We start from the raw sequence: 23860 nt of genomic DNA on the forward strand, positions 1-23860 counted from the left end.
ATATTTGCAGTGATGCTATATAATTTGTCTTTAAAATAAATTTTTAAATGTGACAATCTAAAAGAAAAAATTGAATAAATAATAGTATAGGTGGTACTTGGCTATGGTAAAACTTGTAGAGGTGTTATTTGAATTCTTTTTTCTTTCTTTTTTTTATTGAGACAGAGTCTCGCTCTGTCGCCCCAGGTAGAGTGCAATGGCATCATCGTAGCTCACTGCAACCTCAAACTTCTGGGCTCAACCGATCCTCCTGCCCCAGCCTCCGGAGTAGCTGAGACTAAATGTGTTCATCACCACACCCAGCTACTTGTTCCATCTTTTGTAGAGGTGGGGTCTCGCTCTTGCTCAGGCTGGTCTTGAACTCCTGGCCTCAAGCAACCCTCCCACCTTGGCCACCCAGAGTGCTGGGATTACAGGTGTGAGCCACAACGCCTGGCCCTGTTTTCATTTCTGTGAGTATATACCCAGGAGTGGAACTGTTGGGCCACAGGGTAGTTTTATGTTTAACTTTTTGAAGCAAGGTCACTTTTTGGTAGAGCTTTCCCTTAACTCTCACCGGCCTCCTCCTGCTCCACACTTAGTGGATTTTGCCTCCTTTTTCTCCCCTAGCAATGTCTAAAACACTCCACCTGTCAAAGCTGGGATGCAAACCCGGAACTTCTGTCTCCAAATCCTGCTTTTTTGCACTGCCTCATGCTGCTGACAATCACGTGTACCTTTAACTGACCTCATTTTATAGATGAGGACACCCAGGTTAGAAGTTTTTCAGGGCCACACAGCTCCTGAGGGACAGAATTGAGCTCTGGTGCCCAGTCGTGGGAGACACCACAGTCTACACTGTGCTCCTAAATGGACACACAGGTTAAAAGAGAGAGAGAGTGACACGCAGCCACTTCCATTCCTGGGGGTGCTGACCACAGCCGGCCTCTTCGCAGGGCCTGCCACAAAGCCAGTTCCGGCAAGGAATGAGCTCCAGGATCTTTGGTTCGGGCACGTTTATTTTGGCTCTAAACATACACCTTTTTCATGATGGGAGGAAAGGGAGAATAGGACACTTTCCTTTATTTTGTCTTTTGGCCTTTTCAAATTTCATGCCACGTAAGAAACCCACATGGAGCAGGGCGCCGAGGGCCGGCGGAGGCTGCTCAGGTGTAGCCCACCAGGCGTGGGGTGCAGGGGAAGGCCTTGCGCATGCCCATGCACTTCTCCTTGTCGATGCACAGGGTGTTGGCCTTGATGGCCAGCTCGTGCTCCAGCCGGGACTTGGTCATGACCAGCAGCTGCAGCGTGTCCTGCGTCTCCTGCAGCCTCATCTTGAGGGTCTGCAGGGTGTCGTCGATGGTGCACACCTCGTTCATGAGCCTGGGGCGAGGGCAGACGAGAAGGCACAGGTTACTCAGCCGTTCAGCACCCAAGCACCCACTCTGCCCCGGAAACCATGCCCGGCACTGGGAGACCACGGGGAGCAAGACAGACAAGGCTGAGCTCCAAAGGCGAAATCGACAGGATAGTACACAGAGGACAGGAAGATACTCTGACAGTTCCTCAGTGAGTCAGATGAATGAGCCGGCGGGAATGTATTCCAGAAATTTCTGCAATGACGGAAATGGTCTCCATCTGCACCGTTCAGTGTGGTCCCCGAGGGCCGCGCGGGGCTAACGAGCACTTGACCTGTAGCCACGCAACTGAGAAACTGAATTTTTAATTGAATTAAATTAATTTAAAATTTAATTTGGCTATAGATAATATTAAGTTTGAGTGACATAGCCGCATGTGGCTACTGAACTGGACAGTGAGGGCCTTTCTACAGAAATGAGCATGTGCACATTAAGGAGCCTGGATTCTGTTCTCAGTGCAGTGGGAAGCTGGTGGGTGGCGGGAGGAGGTTGAAACGGGAGTGACGCCCTGACTCAAGCTCTGGGACAACCTCCAGGCTGCCGTGGGAGATTAGATCGGAAGGAGGCAAGAGCAGAGGCGGAAGAGAGGTTAGGAGGTTGTTGCGATATCCAGGTATAGTGGGTTGGGTACGTTCCCTAAAAAGATATGCGCAAGTCCAAAGCCCCGGTGCCTGTGAACGTGATGTTATTTGGAAATAGAGTCTTTGCAGGTGTGATTAAGCCTCTCAAGATGAGATCATCCTGGACGCAGGCCCTAAACCCCATGGCTGATCTCCACAAAAGAGAGAGGAGAGGAGAGGAGAGGCGGCAGCCGTGTGCAGACGAGGCAGGGATTGGAGCGAGGCAGCTACAAGCCGGGAAGCCCCACGGATCGCTGGCAGCCCCCAGACGCTGGGAAAGAGGCCTGGAACTGAGTCTCTCCCAGAGCCTGCAGGAGGAGCGACCTTGGCGACACTTTGACGCCAGGCTTCTGGTCTCCAGGGCTGTGACAGAATAAATTTCTGTTGTTTGAAGCCACCCACATTGCAGTCATTTGCTACAGAGCTGCCCTAGGAAATGGACACAGCAGGTGAGCTGTGACGGTGGCTTGGTTGTGGGGCTGTGCTGTGGGTCCCACCTCTGGGGAGCAGGGACAGTGAAACTGTGCTCAGCACTGAGGGAAAAGAAGCTGGGAGGACTGGGGTTAGACTCAGAGTGAACTTCCCACATAGTCTGGGAGAGAGACAAGCAAAGAGAAGCTACAGAAGCAGCCTGGAAACGTCTACCAGCGCCGTCCAACAGAACTTTCGAGAGCCATGCAAGCGTCTGTTCTGTGCTGTGTGATACGGTAGCCCCTGGCCACGTGTGGCCGCCGAGCACTTGAAATGTGGTTAGTTTTAATTCATTTAAATTAAAGTGTAAATGGAGTTTCATTCTGGGGATGGGCACAGATGGGACCTCGGTGATTAGAGGTCAGGAGAAGAAAGGCCACCAGTAGGAGGAAGAAGAAAAAGATGGCCCAACGGTGGGAACGGAGGGGATGTGGGCAGGGAAGATACTGCACAGACAGGACAATTAGCCACTGGAGAAGGGAGACAGCCTGAGTCCTGTTATCTGCTCGTTCCTGACACATCTGTGCACAAACACCGCAAAACACAACATGCACAGATGCACACGGACACACGTGCACTGCCCGAGGCTCCTGAGCCAAGCTTGCTCTGTCCCTTTGCTCTCCATCTGTCCCCTCAGTGGGATGACTATGGGAGGGGAAGGCAGGGAGCTTGTCCCACAGTAGTAGAGCCTCCAGGACAACACCCGGTGACGCTCCCAAAAGTCCTGTTCTGTAGAAGCCCCCTGGGGTGTAAACAAATGGGTCACCCAAGCCCTCTGCCCAGGAGGTGCTGGAGCCCAACCTGAGCATCCAAGGGAAGGGGTGGGGGAAGGAGGTAGCAGGAGGGCCCAGCCCCCACGCCCCGCACCCAGGACCTGGGCGCCTTCCAGCCCAGCCGCCCATGCTGCACCCATGTCCAGGGACAAAGACCTCTCAAGCCAACAGCAGGCTGAGGAGCAGGTAGCCAGGCCCTCAAGTTCAAAGCTGGGGTCCCTTCACCTGCCTCCCACCCCTGCCCCAACACACACCCTGCTTTCCCATTGCCTAAGTGACTGTCTTAGGCAGTAACTGAGGCTGTGCAAATATCATCTTCTAGGGACCACTTAGCATTTTCTCTTAAAGATCTATCCTCATCCTCCCAACGCACAGCTGTCTTCTCAGCATCTCTCTGCATCTACTCGTGGGGTCTCCACCTCAGGATGGAGGGAGTGGGTCCATCCCTGGACCAAGATCTGCACTGTCTGCCCAGTTAAGCCCTCGCTTAGTGCTGTGTGACTCAGACAGCTCCCTCAACCTCTCTGGCCCTCAATTTCTCTTCCCATTCAACAATAATAGGGAAAACTGACTCTCCAACTCCGCTAGGAGTAGGCCTAAAGGGGATGGAACTCAAAAGCAGCTTAAGGGATTACAGTTAGACATCAGGGTGAACTGCCCTTGCTGTGGGCCAGGGCTGAAATAAAGTGCCCAAGGAAGCCCAAGGATGGTCTTTTCCATCTTTTCAGTGGGGGGCAGGTATGAAATCAGTATCTCGTTGAAAGAGAAGTACTGCCGGCAAGCCAGGTACGCAGAGTGCTCAGCATAATCGATGCATGATAAGGTTTATAAAGTGAATGAGCCGCTGAGATGGGGGCTAGACCCAGGCTCTTGCCACTCTACCAGTGTGCCCATGGGTGCCCGTGGGTGCCCGTGGGAGGAAGTGTCAAGGGTGGCCCTCCTTGAGTGTGGGCTGGACCTAGTGACTTGCTTCTAAAAAGAACACATGGGAAAAGTGATGGGCTGTCATTTCCATGATTAGGTTATAAGAGACAGTGACGTCCTTCCTCTCAGTGCCGTCCTTGTCCTTCTGGCCTGCGTGCTCTGCTGAGGGAAGCTGCCAGGCTGGAGGGACCCACGTGGCAAGGAAATGAGGGCGGCCACCGACCAATAGCCAGCGAGGAACTGCGTTCCGCCAACAGCAATGTGAGTGAGCTCGGAGCTGGTAGTCCTGCCCTGGCCCAGCCTTGAGGTGAGACCACAGCCCTGGCCAACACCTTGACTGCAACCTGTGACAGCCCCTGGGACACAGAACCCAGCGAGGAATCTACCCAATTCCCAACCCGCAGAAACTGAGATAACAGATGTGGTTCGTTCCAGCTGCTACGTTTTGGGGTAATTTGTTACAGTGTCCCTAGCATGGAGGGAACAGAGTGGCCAAGTGATCTGCCCCAGGTCACACAGCACGTTCATGGGGAAATAAGCCCCGTGTCTGCTGACCTGCTGCTGCTGCTTTGCCTGGCATCATCCCATCCAACCCCCGCCCCGCAGCCACAAACCCCGCTCTGGGCCAGCGTGCGCTTTTCACTCCCTCTCGGTGAGAAGCCTCCTTAGCTCAGCAGGACGCACGGGATCCACCCGCTGTGGCCCTGGTTAGGCCGTCCCGAGGGCTCACGGGCAAGAAGGTTGCCAGGAGGGCGGCAGGACCGTGAGTGAGGCATGAGCTCCACGGGTGCCTGGGGACGGAGAAAGCGAAGCCACGTGCCTGGCTGTCGGGGGAAGCAGGAGCGTTTGCAGAGCACAGCGGAGGTACGGAACCGTCCCCAGGTCAGGCAGGCAAGAAGATGCGTGCACAGGGTGGGCCTCCCGGTGACAGGGAGGCTATGCAGGGGGACAGCCCGGGCTGGACCTCGGGACCCCCCACCCACCGACCCGACGCTCTGGTGAGGTGTGGAACTAGATGTCCTGACAGAGACCCACCCTCCGCTTTCCGGCTGCCCCCGGCTCCCCACCACTCACTTGAACTGCGGGACGTCCCTGCACAGCTCCACGTTGGGGCGCCGGGTCCGGCACTCCAGCCTCGTCTGTGCCACCTTCAGCGGGCACTCTTTGGCTATGATGGCCCTCTCGAGCAGCATCATGGTGTTCTCCGCCTGGAAGATCTCCTGCAGTGTCTGCGGGGGGACACACGGGCTGTCACCACCCACCAGCCCTTCTGGTCTCCTCCCACTTGGGGCCTGCAGGGAGCGGAGGTCAACTAGGCCAGCCTCCAGTCAGGTGCTTAAGCTGCTCCTTCCTCAGCCTTGAACACCTGGGCAGGGACCTCCCTCTCCTAGGAGACCCTGAGCAGCAGCTTCAGGCAACCCTGGGTCACCATGGCACTGTGAACCTGGGGACGGGCCAGTACCGAGGCTGGGTCTCTAAAGTCCCCTGGAGTTAGGCAATCAGTGTTCAGTGGGAAGAAGGCAAAGAAGGAAGGGAGGGAGGGAGGAAGGGAGGGAGGGAGGAAGGCGTTAAAGCTTAACACATAATTCAAAACAATAGCCAATTTCTAAAGCCATTTTCCCCTAAATTAATCTGGATTGTTCTCTATCTCTCTCCAATCCAGGCTTTGCCTTCCTAGTAACTGGGTCAGTAAATAAGGAAGGAAGGAGGGAGAAAATACAAAATTTTCTATTTATCTTTAGGAACATTTTCCCCGCTATAACGTTGCCATTGTGCCCTTCACTTTATGAAAGTGCAGATCCTGGAAGGGGCAGGGGTCTGGGAATGTTCTATGTCTTCATCTGATGGTTTCATAGGTTTTTAAACATAGATAAAAATTCATCATCGAAATACCCCAAGCTGTGCACTTTACTGTGAGGCTGTTGTACTTCTACAGAAAATAAAATGAAAATCAGAAAAAGGTCAATCAGAAGACAAGATTAGCAAGAGGCTGGCATTTGTGTTGGGCACGTGGGAGTCTTTTACATGATTCTCTCTACTTCTGTGTGTTTGACATTTTTCATAATAAAAAAATAAAAGAATGATGGGCCAGGCGCAGTGGCTCATGCCTGTAATCCCAGCACTTTGGGAGGCTGGGGTGGGAGGATCGCTCGAGCCCAGGAGGTCTGAGGTTGCAGTGAGCTATGATGATGCCACTGCACTCTAGCCTGGGTGACAGAGCAAGACCTTGTCTCAAAAAACAAAACAAAACAAAAGAATGAATAAAGAACGGGCATGTCAGCATAGTTCATTACCAGAAGGAATCTGATCTTGCACTCAGCTGACCATAAACACACGCAGAATTGAGACAATGGGGTACCGAATGGATGTCACCTCACTGTGACTGAAACACCCAGGGCTACTGTCACCTAGTGGCCCTCAGTCTGTGAGCAGTTCTGGTTGTCAAGGTGTCCCTCACCTATAAGAAGACCCTTTAGGGACAGGCTGTGCTGACAGCCCCTCCCAGACTCGCAGGGCCCAGTGGTGAGGCTGCATGTGCTCTGGTGAGCCTAGAAGTCCGCCCCCACCACATGCCCCCAACGTCCACGAGCATGTGCTGGTGTGATCGATGACCGGGAAGACAGCAGTGTCATTGGCCCAGAGAGTCAATACAGCCTGGAAAGCCCATGCACCAGCTCCACCAGTAACTTCTCAACGGGGCCACTGCTGAACCACACCTGCCCTTCTGTGAAGGGCGTTTGCTCTGGGTGCCTGCCCGCCAGGACGACGTCTTTGCCATTGCTCCCCTGTTAACGTCACGAACGAGGAGATAGTTCAAAGAAACTGCCAGTGAAACCCTACTTGGAGAGCTCCATCATCAAAACCACGGAAGTCTAAAGAGAGAGTGACAGGTAGACAGACAGACAGAACACCACACTGTGAAAGCAAGAAGTATTATCTGCATGTGATATGGAATCATTTATTACACATTTGTTCATTATTGTCCACCTTTTCCATTTTAGCCTAGTGGTAAATGACAATAATTTGCAACACAGGGTCCTGCTCAAACGGTGGTATATTCCCCGTTCGCACACCCCCTACCCAGAGGCAGGCTGGGAACAGCAGTGCTGAGTCAGGAATTAGACCACCCGGGGCCAAGTCTTGGCATCACCGCTTATTACCTGTAAGACCTCGGGCAAGTTACACATCCACACCCTTGCTTGTAAAGTGCCCACCCAGTAGGGGTGTTACAAGAAAAAAATGGAATAATGCACACGTAGCCCTCCAAGAGCGCCTGGCACATACTAAGTGCTCATTAGAGATTAGCTATCGGAATGATCACACTCTAGTTTTCAAAGACCAGTACTTTCAAACGGCACTGTTTCCAACCTCACCTAATCCTCCCAATCGAGATAAGTCACCTCTCTGGCATGAGCTAAGGTTTGTGCCTCCATGAAGACACCTCGCACAAACCGGTTTACAGCAGGGTAGATTGTGTCCCCCAGTGTGTGCCGCTCCTGGGGAGGGTCCTGGCCTATCTGTCCCCCTCTTTTCCCCCTCTGCCTCCAAGCAGCTGCGCCCAGGTCCCCGCCTGATCCCCCACCAGACCACCCACAAAGCTTGTGCCTGTCCCTTTGTATGGGACTTTTTTCAAAAATAGTTTACACCCATGATCGGTCTGGGTGAACAACAGTAGCTGTTGTCATTGTCAGTCCCGTCACCCCCCGCCAGCCCCTTAGCTGTGTCTGGGAAAAGGGATTCCCAGGCGTGGCCCAAGCTGGCTCCTCCAGAGCCAGCTGCTCCCTGCGACTGTCCTTTGCTGCTGGGCTTGTGCTGGAAGTCTCGAAGGCTTTCCCTAATTACAGGCTGAGACACATTCGAGGTACAGGATGGGCCAGACCCAACCCTCCAAAAGTACATACTGCATGATCTCAATTCTAGAAAGGCAAACTGCTCTATGGCGACAGGAGTTTTCTGTGATCAGTGGTGGCCTGGGGGAGGAGGGGCAGGAGGGTGGAATGCACAAAGCCCAGAAAGCACCACCCCAGCCTGGTCTAGAAGAAAATGAAGCCCTCTATAGATGAACAATGCTTCTCGGTGCCACACGGCCCAGTGTGCGTCCCGTCGAGGAAAGCAGCCCCTACCATCTAGGTGTCCCTACTTGGGGACCCTATTGCCGGGGTCGGGGGGACATTGCTGAGGGTTCAGCCGGTGGTAAGAAGCTGCCAGTGGTACCCACCAGCCCTGCCCACCCCAAGCCCATCCACGGCAGCTCCCGGGATGCTCCTCTCCCCTAGCAACCAGGGTGTTGCTAGGGGAACCCAGAGATGCCTGAGACCAGTGGCCTGAGCCTCTCTCTAGTTCACTTGGTCCCCCTGCTCAGGGCTTGGGCAGCCTGCACTGGGGGCCTGAAACTCTACAAAAGTCCTGTCTCCTGGGTCTGGAGAAAGACTCACTCATATGCTCAATCATTTCTTCATTCATTCACCCATTAATTTACAGAGCCACCGAGATACAGGCATCCACCCAACAAACGTTCATTGAACACCTACTCAGCGCCAAGCACTGCTCCAGGCAGAAGCCCCAGCAGTGCGCAGAGCAGACGGAAAACCCCATTCTCCTGGAGTTTACACGCTGGCGGGCTTTTCACTCTTGTTTGCTCCTTTACGCAACAAACATCTGTTCAGCACCTACAAGCGCTCGCTGCGAGTGAGACAAATGCTTTCTTTCAGCATCACAGAGGCTCCAGGCCCTTCCGCCTCCTGTCACCAGCACTGACTGGTCGCCTTTGGTGTGCGGCACGTGGTGGGGAGGTGGTGTCACAAAACAGGCACCGCTTCGGCGCTCCTGGAACTCCCGGGCAAGCAGAGGGACAAGGACACAGCCACACCGCGACCATTTATCAAGCACTTACTCCGGGCCAGACACTGCACCAAGCCGCTCACGTGATCATCTCGTGATTTAGAAGTGCAGCCAGGGCTCGTGCCTGTAATCCTGGCACTGTGGGAGGCCGAGGTGGGAGGATCGCTTGAGGCCAGGAGTTCGAGGCGAGCCTGAGCAAGAGTGAGACCCTGTCTCTACTAAAAATAGAAAAATTAGCCGGGCCTGGTGGTGCATGCCTGTAGTCCCAGCTACTCGGGAGGCTGAGGCAGGAGGATGGCTTGAGCCCAGGAATTCTGGGCTGTTGTGTGCTATATCAATCAGGTGTCCACACTAATTTTGGCATCAATATGGTGACTTCCTGGGAGCGGAGAACCACCAGGTTCCCTAAGAGGGAGTAAACGGGCCCAGGTCAGAAACGGAGCAGGTCAAAACTCCCGTGCTGATCAATAAACTTTGAAGACCTGGAACTTCAGCCCCCTGGCCCAGAGCTGTGCACTCTCCCACCATGGAGTAGACCCTCCAGACCCCCACCCAGGCAAGGAGGGAGCTCAGGGCATAGAAGGCCTTCAGAGGTGAGGGGCTGGGTGAGCTTGCACATACTCCTGAGCTCAGGAGCCCTCAGGCCCAAGATGCCTGCTACGTGCAGGTGCGCACACACGAGTGAGCATCTCAAACACCTCCACCTCCCTTTGCAGTCACTCCCCCCACCGCCCCCTCCCTACTCCCCGAGCTCGTGTATTCCACACACCCACGTCAATCCCGGTATGCTCCAACCACAGGGCCTTTGCACAGGCTGTCCCCTCGGCCTGGGATGCGCCTCCCCGGATAGCCACATGGCTCATTCCCTCGCCTCCCTCAGGCTGTGGCACAAATGCCAAGGAGGCCTTCCCTGCCCGTCCCACTTTGATTGCAGCCCCCAAACCAGCGAGCACTGCCAACGACCTGCATCCCTGCTCCTTCCTCCAACCTCCTTGCACCTGACATGCTGTGTTCGACTCATTAATTTCATTGCTCATCTCCCCCACCAGGAAGTAAACCTTCCTTCCGGGTCAGGTTTTGGTCTGTTTTGCTCACTTCTGAATCCCCAATGCCCACACCAAATCAATGCCTGGAACATAGTAAGTAATAACCATAATGACAATAATGATAACATATACCACTTAAAATAGTGCTGTGTGCCAGGTACTTTTCTAAGGCTTTGCATATATCGACCTGTTAGTAGGTGCTCACTGAACACTCGCTCCCTGATGAATACACACCATGGGGTGTTTAAGATGCTCAGCTCCAGCATTTCCAAGCTGGGCGACCTTGGGCAAGTGTCCTACACTCTCTGAGCCTTTCCAGTATAGCAGGGATCATAATCGTTCCCAGTGCACGGGTGGAGGGGAGCCTCGGTGAGGCAACCCAGCAGCGTGATGAGCACAGGGCCTGGGAGACGGAGCTCTTGCAAACCTGAGGTGTGTAGCACCCTTCACTGCCCCGGCATACAGAGTTGGCAAGATGCAGACACCTTTATGGTCACACTCAGAGCAATGGTGGCGTGCCCAGCTCTTCCCACGGTGCATGCATTTCTCCCATAAACACATCCTGGAACGTGCCACAAGCAGTCATGGCCTGTCCCCCACCTCCCAGGCCAGTAGAGTGATCTCTCACATAGACAGGGACAGAGATGCACACACATGCACGCAGAGCTGGCATCTCTCTGCTGGGTCCCCAGGCTCTCAGGGGCTTCCCTGGGTCCCAGAGCTCCCACCAGAGGCCTCCTCCCTCAGCATGTTAACCTTTCTGTTCGCACAAACCCTGAGAAATAGGAGAAAGAGGCTTGTGGGGCACAGCCTGCCTGGTTCATCCTAGTAGCTGGGCAGGGCCGCTGGGATTGGCTCAGGGGGTCACCCCATGGGAGGAGTCTTGGCACCCTGCAACTGGCATCCCGCCCTGCCTCCCGCCCAGCCCTGCCCTGGAGCAGGAGCTCTGTTAGGAAGTGGGTGGTGAGAGAGGAGGCCTCACCTCGCTCCCTTTCCCAGCCCCTATCTCTGTGCTCTGCACACGCAGGCTGCCTGCCCATCGAGACTGGCGAGGGGAAATCCTAGGCCTCCCACACGCTGATGACGCACCCGGGGACAGGTCACTTCATCTCCCTGAGCCTCTCCACAGTCACATAGCCATAGGTTCAAATTCCAGCCTCTGCTCTTGCCTGCTGTTCACTGTGGTATCCCCAGCTCCTAACTCAGAGTCCAGCACAGAGGACGTGCTAAGTACACACCTGCTGTGGGGAGAGAGAGAAGAGGGAATGAAACGTGTTACCTGCCTACACCTGGGAGATACACCCGGAGGGCTTCTTAAAGCCCAGATCACTGGGCCCCGCTGCAGTTTGATTCAGTGGGCCCCAGGTCGAGCCTGAAAATGTGCATTTCTAACAACTTCCCAGGTGATGCGGATGGAGAACCCTGGTCTGAACTCCTGACCTTCGGTTCTCAATCCTGGGCGGCCCATTAGAATCACCCCCAGGGGAGCTTGTACAAGCTGTTACAGGCCACACCCCGGCCAATTAAATCAGAATTTCTAGAGGCAGGACCCAGGCATCCGGAGATCGCAATGTGGCGCTGAGGCTGAGAACTGCTCACCATTTCATTGGTCCTCACGGCTGTAGGATTATTTCTTTCTCCTAGATTAGGAAACTGTGACCTTGCATGGATCACAATCTCTCTGGGCCTCATGCAATCTGTACCCAGCATGTATTGAGCCCCTTCTAGCTGCCGGACACTGCAGGGCACCTGTTCTTTTGTCAGTAAAACTAGCATAATAATAATAATTTGCCCACAAATTATTATTTCTCCGTGTGTGTGAGGGTGTTTCTGGAAGAGGTTAGCATTTGAGTTGATGGACTGAGTGGACGGCAACATCCAACCCACTGAGGCTCAAATAGAACAAAAAGGTAAAGGAAGGGTAAGATGAGGAAGGCTCCCAGAACTGGAAATGTCCTAGACTTTGATCTGGGACAGGGTTTCCCAACCTCGGCATCTAGTGACATTTGGGACCAGAAATGTCTGTGTGGTGAGGGTTGTCCTGTGCACTATAGGACATTCCATCCCCCCAGTCATGACAACCGCATTGCTAAATGTCCCCTGAGGGCCAAAACTGCCCTGACTGAGAGCCACTGAGCTAGGCAGTGGTCACACACACGCACACATATGTGAAAATCAAATTCAAGCTGTACACAAGATTAATGTGATTAGATATCACATGTACCCCATAAATATGCACAAGCATTATGCATCCATAACTAAAAATAAAAAATTTTAGAAAAAGATTAATGCAGTCATGTCTTTTACTGTGTTATGTTATACTAATACTTCAATTTTTTAAAAAAGGTTTTTGGTTTTTGGGGGCAGGTTTTATTTTTTTTTTGAGACAGGGTCTCACTCTGTTTGGCCAGGCTGGAGTGCAGCCATGATCATAGCTCACTGCAGCCTCGAACTCCTGGGCTCTAGTGGTTCTCTTGCCTCAGCCTCTGGAATAGCTGGGACTACAGGCACAAGCCACCATATCTGGCTGATTTTTTTTTTTTTTTTAGAGACAGGGTCTGGCTGTGTTGTCCAGGCTGGTCTTGAACTCCTGGCCTCAAGAGATCTCCCCCGCCTCAGCCTCCCAAAGTGCTGAGATTACAGGTGTGAGCCACTGCACCTGGCCAGTTTTTTAAACAAAATTTTAATAAGGCAACTGTGGAGAAAACAAATCCATGCATTTAGGTTCAAAATAAGAAAACTATTATTAATAAACAAATGCTTGTGTGCTGGTTACAAGTGTTACTGTAACATAAAAGTGAAAGATGAATGGGTGAAGTCTGGGGAACATGCACTTCAGTGGGCACAGGACTTCCTCGGGGGATGATGAGACTGTTTTGGAACCAGACACAGGTGATGGCTGCAGGACATTGTGTGTGCACTAAACTACCCTGAATTGTTTGCCTTAAAATAGTTCATTTTACATTACGTGAATTTCACCTTAATAAAGAAACCCACTTTTGCCTCTACCACCTCAAAATCCGTACTATTTTTTTTATACAAAAGGAATCTACCTTTAGAATCATTTAATCCAATCCCCTATATCACAGGTAACATTCGGGACGTTAAGCAACACGGTGCTGTCACAGGGCTGGAGAGAGGCAGACCCCTGACCCCCAGCACAGAGCTCGGCTTTAACCTCCCACACCACAGCCTGCATCAACTCACTTATTCGGGCATAATGGGTCAGGACAGGGGTTGCCTGTGAGACGGAGGAGGGTCGTCCTCTTCCTCAGCCTTTGGGACATGGCTCTGAGAGGGAGCCGGCCCAAGGCAGATGGGGGGAGGCTCTCTGGCCACTTCTCCCTACCTTTGGCAGAACCAAAGTTCTTTTTGGTCACCAACACCCGCCCCTGCCCCAGACAGAACTCCCAGCCACGAGGCCTCTGTGAGGGGTGTCCTGGAAGCAGAAGCCCTGGGTAGGAGGACAGGAGACCCGGTTTCCGTCCCAGCCCTAACACAAACCAACTGTGACACCCATACCCAACTCAGAGCCACTGAGTACTCTGGGCCCCGACTTCCTCATCCAGGAAATGGGGACCTGAAGCCTGTGTCCCCCACTAGTCAGGGTGCTGCAGGTGCTCCTGGGCCAGGTGACATGGTCTATTTGTGCCCAGAGCCACTTCCTCCAAGATTCAACCTGAGACTGTTATCAGCAAGTGTGAACGGCTTTGTGTGTGTTGTTTTTAATTCGTCAAGTCCACCCCACTTAGATAGCAGGAAGTCCCAATACACAGCCTGCTCAACTTGGCCATGATAGCACAAAAGCAGCCACAGACAACATGGAAACATGTGGGTGTGGCTGTGTTCCAATAAAACTTTATTTACAAAAACAGGTGGGGGGGCCCTTAGTCTGCTGTAAACCACCCCAGAGGAAATCATGATCCCTCCAAGCTGCCCATCTCATACGAGTCTGCGGCTCTGGGTCTCGGGTGTTCAGAGAGGAGAACAATTTCTCTAGCACCTGGCTACTCAAAGTGTGGTCAGTGGACCAGCTTCACTGGACTCTGAGAGCTTGTTAGAAATGTGGGGTCTCAGGCCCACGAATAGAATCTACAGTTTAACAAACCCCTCGGGTGATCCACATCCATATTTAAGTTTTAAGGCGGGAGAAAGACGTGGTTGGGTCTGAAGTTTTAGGCAGAACTTGCTGGCTGCCCTTTGCAGAAGGGACAGGGGAGGAGACCAGGGAGGCTGAGAGACAGGCGGGCCACACCGAGGTGTGTGGAGCGGCACAGAAGGAACGGCCCGAGAGTGTCCCCAAGACAAAGTGGGGAGGACTCGATGACTTACGGAATGTGCAGAATGACGAGAGGCCGGGAGTGTTCAGATTCCAGCCTGCCCACCCCACTAAAATCAGGAAGAACCTCCTAGAAAGAGGCTTGAGAGCCATCAACCTCCGTCCAAACGCCAGCACCACCACTGCCGAGCATTTGGAACCTCTCTGTGCCTCTGTTTCCCGGTCTGTGTAAAGGAGATGATAACAGTACCCACCGGTGACTGCAAGGACTGATTCAGGTCACCCGTGTCACGGTTCAGCGCGGTGGCTAGCATCCAGCAAGCACCTCACAGCTCCGGGTTTCTCCACCCTATACTCTACCCATTCATCCGTCCAACTAACCATCCACCTGCTTACTACCTTTTTCCTTTCTCTCTTTTTAAATTAAACTTCATGCCTGGAGACCAGGGTTTCTCAGCCTTGGCACTGTTGACGTTTGGGGCTGGGTAATTCTCCACTGTAGAGGGCCGTCCTGCGCGCTGCAGGGTATTCAGCAGCATCCCTGGGCTCTACGCACCGGGTGCCGACAGCCAGTAGCACATCCCTCCACTTGCGACAAACAAATGTCTCCAGACATTGCCAAATGTCCAGGGCAGGGGGAGGAACCACGTTGTTCGAGAACCACCTGTAGATGTTGACCTACTATTATTAGGCTGTGGGGGCGGGGGAGATGTCCGTTTTAACCCAAAGCCCAGAATCCACAGCAGGAGTTCAGTTAAAATCCTGGCTCTGCCTTTTACTAGCTGGGCTGAGCTACACCCTGGCAGGGCCTTTAGTTTCCTCATCTGTAAAACAGGGCTAATGGTCCCTTCTTCATTGTTCAGAGGGGAAGATCAGCTAACCTCAGTGAAGCCTCTACAACGCTGGCTGCCCGCGGTAAGGCTAATGTGTCTTTTGTTGTTGCGATAATTTCTTTCTTCTTTCTCCTGTTTGCAGCAGAACAGCAGACTCAGCCACAGTCATCCATTCTCGTCCCTTGGAGGAAGCAGTGGGAGGCCAACCTCACCCACCGCATCCCGACCCAGCACCCAGAGTGCGGAAAGAGTTGGTTGGGTTAGCACCGGGAATGGTCTCTGGCCACGCATGGGGTGCAAAAAGGCAATCGCCGGGTCTGCCTCGGATCAAATCAACCTCGGCTCAGTGGAAAAGTGCGCCGATATTCCTGTCTGGAATAGGAACCCACCCCACGGCTTTGGGGGGGGGGCGTGTTTGGCAGGGTCATTTGCCGTGTAAAACTATCTGCCTGCATCTTGTCTTGTGACAGTGGAGACAGCCTCTAAGGCCAGGAAATTATTTTTGATGTGGAGGGAAAAAATGGATTTAGCAGTTCCAGCGGGCTTTGGGCTTCGGGATGCTTTGTGCAACCTTGCAAATTTATTGTTTTCCAAACTGCACAAAGCCAAGGAGTTTCCAAGGAGATGCCTGGCTCAGTTCAGATTCCCCAGCTCAAGAAGTGGAAAGGCAGCTTGGAATCCTTTTTCTGGTCAAGTGGTGGAAGATTTTCAAGTGCAGCTAAGCCTAGGAGCGAGGAGAGAAGCACTCCAAAGGGACCTAGCCAGGAATTCAGGTCATGAATGCTCTAGAGCTGGGACTTTCAACTTCGTCACTGTTGACATTTTGGGCTGGACACTTCGTGGTGGGTAGACTGTCCTGTGCACTGGGCGGGGGAGGGGGTGGCGGTTAGCAGCATCCCTGGTCTCCACCCACTGTATGTCAGTAGCACCGCCTTGCAACAATTGTGACAAACAAAAATGTCTCCCAGACCTTGCCAAATGCCAGTGGGGAGCAAATTCCTCCTGGATGAGCACTGCTAATACTACTCCAGAAGATAGAAGTTGAGCAAGCCCGCTCACAGCTGCTTCTGACAAGTGGTGTGGCCCAGCTGCCTTCAGGCCAGGCCAGGCCAGTACAAGTGTCAGCTGCTGAGAGGCTGTCTGAGGTCAGGGGTCCTGAAAGTTCTGGAGTGGTTTGGAAGAGGGTAGAGGCCCCCCCGACGGAGAGGCTGGCATGCACTTGTGAACATTCATAGCAATCCACCGTCTCAGGCCTTCGAGGGTCCCCTTCTTAACACTCGTTACAATTTTTAATTAATTATGTCTTTGCTTATTTTTTAAATCTATCTCCCCCACTGGAATCTCAGCCCCCTGAGGGCGGGGATCTTATCTCTCGTTCACTGTGGTATCCCCAGCTCCTAACTCAGAGTCCAGCACAGAGGACGTGCTAAGTACACACCTGCTGTGGGGAGAGAGAGAAGAGGGAATGAAACGTGTTACCTGCCTACACCTGGGAGATACACCCGGAGGGCTTCTTAAAGCCCAGATCACTGGGCCCCGCTGCAGTTTGATTCAGTGGGCCCCAGGTCGAGCCTGAAAATGTGCATTTCTAACAACTTCCCAGGTGATGCGGATGGAGAACCCTGGTCTGAACTCCTGACCTTCGGTTCTCAATCCTGGGCGGCCCATTAGAATCACCCCCAGGGGAGCTTGTACAAGCTGTTACAGGCCACACCCCGGCCAATTAAATCAGAATTTCTAGAGGCAGGACCCAGGCATCCGGAGATCGCAATGTGGCGCTGAGGCTGAGAACTGCTCACCGTTTCATTGGTCCTCACGGCTGTAGGATTATTTCTTTCTCCTAGATTAGGAAACTGTGATTCAGAAGGGTGCGTGACTTTCCCAAGACCCCTGAGCTGCACCAAAACTCAACCCAGATGCAAGGTTCTTTCATGCACTTTATACGTCAGAAAGCAGACCACGGCTTTGCACCATTCTCACAGCTAATATCCAACATTCGCTTGCTAAGTGATGGGCACTGCGGCTCTTTTCCCAAAACAGCTACTTGCCAACCATCACTGCTCCCATTTGACAGAGGAAGAAACTGAGGCACAGAGAGGTGGGGCGACCTGACCTCGGTCACATAGCCAGGAAGTGCTAGAGCCAGAGCCGAACTCGGCCCCTCCCCTGCACTGTGGGGCTCACTTGCAGGGATGCAGACCGCGGAGACGGAAGGGGAAGAGGACCAGGAGAGGCCAGCAGTTGTGAAAGCTGGGAGCACAGGTGAGGCTGGGCAGCAGGTCCCAAGCCGGCCAGGGGACAAGGACCCAGAATCAGACAGGTCATAACTCAGAAGAAATTAGGAAACTGGCAGGACACACCTGTATCCAGGAGATGTGGCAGCAACCCTTTGCTCCAGCCAGGCTGCATGATGCTATGTTCTTGCCTCAGCAGGAACCAATCCCAGTGATTGCCCCGCCCAGGGCTTCTGGACAAGGCATATGATTGGCTATCACCAACTGATGCCAGCAGTGGGAGGAGGGAAGTATTTAACAATGTCCCTGAGTACAGGTGGTGCTCACAAAATGAGCTCGAAACAGGCTCATTTGTACGGCCCCTCCCTTGCTGACCCTGTTCATTCTCTCCCCCTCCTGCCTGGTCCTCCAGCTTCCTGCATTTGCCAGCTACCTCCTCAGCTCTCGACCTTACTCCATTTTTCTAATTCCAACGGCCCCTCTCCCAGTGTCGCCATGGACCGATAGCTAGTGACACAGCACCCCCGTCCTTCTCCCTGGCGCTCCGCCTTTTGACACTGCTCTCAGAAGCGAGTGCCCATCTCTGAGCTCACCTGGACCCCCATGCTGGTGGGTCCAGGCCCGCACCACCCAGGTGCCATGCTGAGACCTGAGTCCCCGTGACACTGGAAAGCCTTTGATTCCTCTCTGCACTGAAGTGGGCATCAGGCAGAGACACACCGACGCACGTGGCCCTGAGCCTGAAACAGCCGGAAACCCACAGACATGGAGCCTAGGAAAGCCACAGTGACACTCAGCCCAGCCTACAGGACGGTTGCCTTAAACAGGTCCGGGGATGGCATTTAGGGGTGTGGATGCCTTGAAGAACCACCCTGTTCACCAAGCCACGGGAGAAGGTCCAGTTTTTCTGCTCCCATAGTCTTCCTCCCTTTCAGAAACTTGTAGTTTATAAGTAAATCTGCCCCTTCAGGCAACAGTCTGCCAGTCCAGATCTGGAGAGTTCTGGAGGTCCTCTGCCCCCTAGAACAGTCCCCTCCTGTTTCTTGCTGGTGCCTGAAATTCCTTTAAAGCAAGATTTCTCAGCACCCGCCCTTGATTTGGGCCAAATCACTGTGTTGTGGGGGGCTGTCCTGTGCGGGGTAGGATGTTTGGCAGCCTCCCTGGCCAGGAGTACCCTGTCACCCAGCAGTAGCAACCAAAAATGTGTCCAGACATTGCCAAATGTCCCCAGGGGGACACAGTCGCCTTCAGTTGACAATTGAAGAAATGCTGGGGCTTCCTCTGTGAAAATGCGGATTGGGGAGAGAGGGCGGCACCAGAGCAGGGGCGAACAGCAGCCCCGGGTTGCTGGGTGCCTGCATGGGGGTGGGGGTGTTGTCCTAGAGTCAGTGCAGGGGGTGAAGTTTGTGTCTGGTCCAAATTGCCCTTGAAACCTGGTCACCCCTGCATCCGGACACATGCCCGTCCCCTTAGTTGCATACTACAACAGTGTGGTGTGTTTTCCTAAAGTGCGGCTGTCACTCTCGTGCCACAGTTGCCCATCATGAGCTACCTGTACTGACACAGGGTGACGGTTCCGCCAGCGATCCCTGTTACATGCAACTGAGCCTAAAGCTGCCTCCTTACATGTTTTAAGTTCAACCTAAAGGTTTCTCCTTATACACAGTGACCTGGAAACTCGCTGAATGTGCACACAGACTACAACCTGCTCTAGGACCAATCACAGAGTTTCGGCCGATTGCAGGCGGCCAACTGTCCAAACCATGTTCAAATACGGCAAGTGCCAAGCTGTGACCAGCCCAGCTCTTCTGCTCCTCACTTCCGTTTTCTCTACGTCACTTTCCTTTTTCTCTCTATAAATATTCCCCAGCCACGTGGCCATCCCGTGAGTCGTCCTGAACCTATGCTGGTTCAGGGAGCTGCCTGATTCACGAATCATTCTTTGCTCAATCAAACTCTGTTAAATTTAATTTGTCTTAAGTTTTTCTTTTGACATTCCCAAATTTGGGTCATTGGGCAGCACGTCATCATATTTTCCACCTCCGCATACCATCTCTACAATTATTTTCATATTTTTCTTCAAATCAACCCCCATTGCAGCCTTTAACATATGTATTTGAAATGAATTCGTTCTATTATTGCCACAAGTGGAAAACCAGTATCTTTTTCCATGAATAGAGAGCACTGTAACAGTGGAGAAAATGGGAAAAAGAAGTTACTAATTCTTCACTAGAATCTGTTTCCTTCCCAAGGATCTAAGCCCGAGGCTTGATGCCTTTGTTGGAAAGGGGGCCGGGAGTGACAGAGAGGTGTTAAAGCCAGATTAGCATCCCGGGGAGTCTTGCTCCCTGACACCATCAGAAAGGTTGATGGAGAGAACTTGAAAAGAGAGGAGCTTTCTCCCGGGACTCGGTGGTGTTTAGTGTGCAAGCTAGCGAGGAAGGGCAGCACCCGGCCAGGCCGCCGGCTCCACTTCCCCAGGGCTGGGCCGGTTTTAGAAACCAGCCGTCAGCAGTTTGGCTGCAGGCCCCGGCGCTGGAAGGGATTGGCAGCTTGCAAAGCACAGGAGCATTTCCCACTCCACAATGGGTTCCAGCCCTCCCTGGACAGACAGAGGGGTTGGCGGCAGGCACTCGGGGCCTCGGATCACCAGCAGCAGCCCTCACCCCTCAGTCACTGCCCAGTTCTTCCCGGGAAGGGGTGGTTTGGCTGATGCCGATGGTTGCTTGGAAGTCAAAACCCCAAAGAAACTTCAGAATAAAAGCAAAGCTTTTCAAGGTTAAAATTCATAGCCCCTCTGTGTTCGGGTTAAACTCTTCCTACGTCTGGCTGTTTTCACATCTGCTTCCTTGAATTTTCTCTGACACAGGAAGCAGAACGTACAAACGCACAGGCCTGCAGGAACCAAGTGACAAAGCCAGCGCCTGAAGTGGGCAGTAATAAGGGGCGGTGGGGACCAGGGCAGATTGCAGCCCCCAACCCAGTCCAAGGACTGGCAGCAGCCGCTCAGCCCCTTGGCTGTTCCCGGGTAGGATGTGGGCTCTGCATTGCTAGAGCTACCAATTGTTCAAGAGATGCCAGAAATCTGAACTGTTACACAAAAGCTCCATTTTTTTTTAACCAAAATTTTTTTAAACTATGAGAATGCACATAGAGTTTTTAAAAATATGTGTTCACCAATGTTCATATCAGCTTTATTTGTAACAGCTCAAAACTGGACACAACCCAAATCTTTGTCGTCAGGTGAATGGATAAGTAGTGACCCATCCACATAGTCGGTACAGTGTGGTATATCCGTGTAATACACACTGCTCGGCCATAAGGAGAAGGAAACTATGACTCTCCAAATAGTCATGCTGAGGAAAAGAAGCCAAATTTAAAAAACAGAACCTACAGTATGTCTCCATTTATATAAAATTCTAGAAAATGCAAAGCAATCTATAGTGACAGACAACATATCAGTGATTATGTGGGAAAGGGGGGCGGGCAGGAGAGATGACAAAAGGGCACAAGGAATTTTGGGGGTGATACACACAGTCACTACCTTGATTGAGGAGATGGCTTAATGACATATATATGTCAAAACTTCTCAAATTGTACCCTCAAACTACATACAGCTAGTTATGCATCAAATATAAATAAAGCTGCTCAAAGACAAATGTGAAAGCCAAATAATATGTAGGCCAAGTTCAACACCCTGTGATTTAAACCTGCATTTACTCAGAACTCCCCACGCACCACGCGTCACGTGAGGTGCTAGGGCAGCAGGGGTGAGGGGTACTGATAAATTCTCGTGAGAGCAACAGGACACACCCAGTCCAGCCAAGGGGATGACAGTGACCCCCAGACCCTTGGGTACTGGCTGGCGTTCCCCAAACAGAGCTTGTCATATGCTAAACTCCCAAGGTTTTCTGAATGCTCTAAAGCAATTGAACCTTTTTCTCTGTATATCTTGTTGGCCTGCTCAAGGACTGAATGCCCTCCACACCAGCTGCCAGTGCATCAGCTGGCCCTAAAAGTGGAAAAGACCCCAGAGGGGCAGTAGGCAAAGCAGACGGAGCAGGTGCAGGGAGAAGCAGAGGAGGCAGTGAGCAGTGAGTTTATGAAGGTAGAACCAATCGGATTTGCCGATGAAGTGGACACGCATGGGAGAGCCAGAGAGGTGTCCAGGTGGACTCCAAGGTTCGGGACTGAGCACCTGGAAGTAGGAGCCCCTGGAAGCACCTGGAAGCATCTGGAAGCATTGGGAAGTTGGAGCCACTGACTGAGATGGGGAGGGCTCCGGTGGGAGCAGGCAGGAGAGTGAAAGTTCTGGAGCTGCCTTTGAGCATGTTAAGACGCCTCTGAGAATGCAGGTGGAGACGTGGCGTGTGCAGCTGGAGAGGAGAGGCAAGTTCAGGGCAAGGTCTGGCTGGGGACAGTGACCACCAGTTACGAGGCAGCTGAGGGGATCAGCCAGGGCTTTTGGAGAGTCCAGCATAGAAAGTGACCATCCAGTCCCTTCCCTGGCCACCACATTGCTCCTCGAGGTGGCAGTCACCTACCCTACCTGTTTCATGTCTCCTCCCTCCATTTGCAGCTGGTGACCATAAGAAACCTTACAGCACGTGGGGCGGGAGCCGTTAGCAGGAAGCAGAGAAATGGACTTGGCTTTGACACCTGGATCAAGGCTGTGTTTCTGGCATGTCTGCCTCATCAAGACCCCCGAGCACCTGATATCATGGATCTGACCCCATTTTCCCACTGAGCTGTCTGCCCTGGGGTGGCAGAAACCCCAGAGCGACATTTGCATCTGCACAGATGGATTGGGCACAATTTATGGGATGGGATGACCTGGCTTAATCCCTAAGGGAAAAATGATTCTGCTTGCCTTGTGAGCTTGGAAGTAAAATGCAATTAAAGAAAATCTGATTAGAATTTAAATGACTAAGCCTTGCCTTTTGGAAGGATTTGGTTCCCCCAATTTTATGCATCTGGAAGAAAGAAGGAGAGAGGGAGGGAGAGAGAGGAAGGAGACAGCAGCTTACCGAGATGTTCGTCAAAGCCAACACTCCCTAGTCCTCCGGCCCCACCACTCCCTGCCGGCAGCTCAGGCATCTCACGGGCTCACTCCAGACTTGCTCAACCAGAATCTGCATTTCAACAAGCTGTCCGGGTGACTGGGTGATCACTGCACACGCAGTAACATTTGAAACACACAGGTCTCTGCCGCTGTTTCCCACAAGTCAGACTTTCCCCTCCCGCCCTTAGCATTTTTGCCAGATCGCCACACCACTCTTAACGTAATTAGCTTAAGCTTTTCTGTAAATCAATTCACTTTAAAAAAAAAAAAAAAAACCTTAAGTGCATTTATTTAAAAATGAAACTTTACATCACTATTGTCAGTGGAAAATCAGCATCACTTGCTATAAATGCAAAAAAAAAAAATGCATGGGACAAGACAAAACGAAAAACCACATTATTTAAACTCTGGCCAGATACTGTTGCCTTCCCAAAGTTCTTAGCCTCAGGCCGGCTTTCTCTGGTTTAAAAGGGAGATTGGCAGGTGTTAGAGAGGTGAGGCATGCATTCCAGCACCCTTGCAAGCGTCACCAGGAATGAAGGAACGACTTTCTCGTTGCATGAGTCAATGACATTCGTGCTACGTTTATGTAACGCATCTACTATCATTTCACCTGCCAGGCTCCAGTTCCCACAACCTCAGAATAAGCACTTTCTATAGCAGTGTCCCTGCCCCCATACAGCCTGCCCCCAAAAAGGCATGTTTATGCATTTTCGCCCACGCATTAAGAGTTCCCCCCTAAAATTCAACTGGGTAATTGGGTGTATGGGGGGTTGTTTACCTGGAGGTTCCCAGGGCACTGGCTTTCAGAGGAATCAGCCCTCAAAATTAGCAAACCACTCTGTGGTCACCCACTTCTGTCCGGAGAAGTCACCAGCCCTGCAGCTGGCAGTGCTCAATATGACCAGGAGATGCCCCAGAGTCTCTACGAACCTGCTCCTGCAGGGACAAGCCCCAGGGCAAGTTACAAGGTTTGGGGTGTGACCTTGGGCAGGGAAGTCTAGGAGCAGAGTGAACAGATGAGGCTGTCTACACAGCCCCAAGCCACTGTCTGCATGGGGAGCCATGTAGACCTGGCCTTACAGAGTGGTTTCCTATGACCACTACAGAAATAATTGCCTTGCAGCACACGTGAGGATGGGGGCATGGAATTTTCCAGAAATGCCTCTTGCCAAGGGGAATCAGGCTGAGCTCAACTAATAACAGTTAAATATTTAAAGGGAGCATTTCAAATCCTCTAGCCAGAGCAAACTGTTGAAAGGTGAAATTGGTTTCTATATGTTTATCTTCATTGCATCAACTTCTTCTTTTATTATCTTAGAAAAACACCACGTGAGATCGTCCCCAACCAGAAAACAAATCTTTGTGCAGGCAAATGT

At 52.4% G+C, this 23860-nt stretch overlaps 1 protein-coding gene across 1 annotated transcript in view; it reads right to left on the reverse strand.

Moving 5' to 3' along the window:
* Positions 1-980: 980 nt before the first annotated feature.
* The window catches only part of TEKT5 (tektin 5), a 38877-nt gene continuing 15997 nt past the window's right edge, over positions 981-23860 (reverse strand). The window contains exons 6-7 of the mRNA XM_045542581.1: positions 5260-5414; positions 981-1362 (exon numbers count right to left, since the gene is read on the reverse strand). Coding sequence (XP_045398537.1) covers positions 1146-1362; positions 5260-5414 — 372 coding nt within the window. The 3' untranslated portion in view covers positions 981-1145. The remainder of the gene's footprint in view (positions 1363-5259; positions 5415-23860) is intronic.

The sequence above is a fragment of the Lemur catta genome, chromosome 2, assembly GCF_020740605.2.
Source record: "Lemur catta isolate mLemCat1 chromosome 2, mLemCat1.pri, whole genome shotgun sequence".
NCBI lineage: Eukaryota > Metazoa > Chordata > Mammalia > Primates > Lemuridae > Lemur > Lemur catta.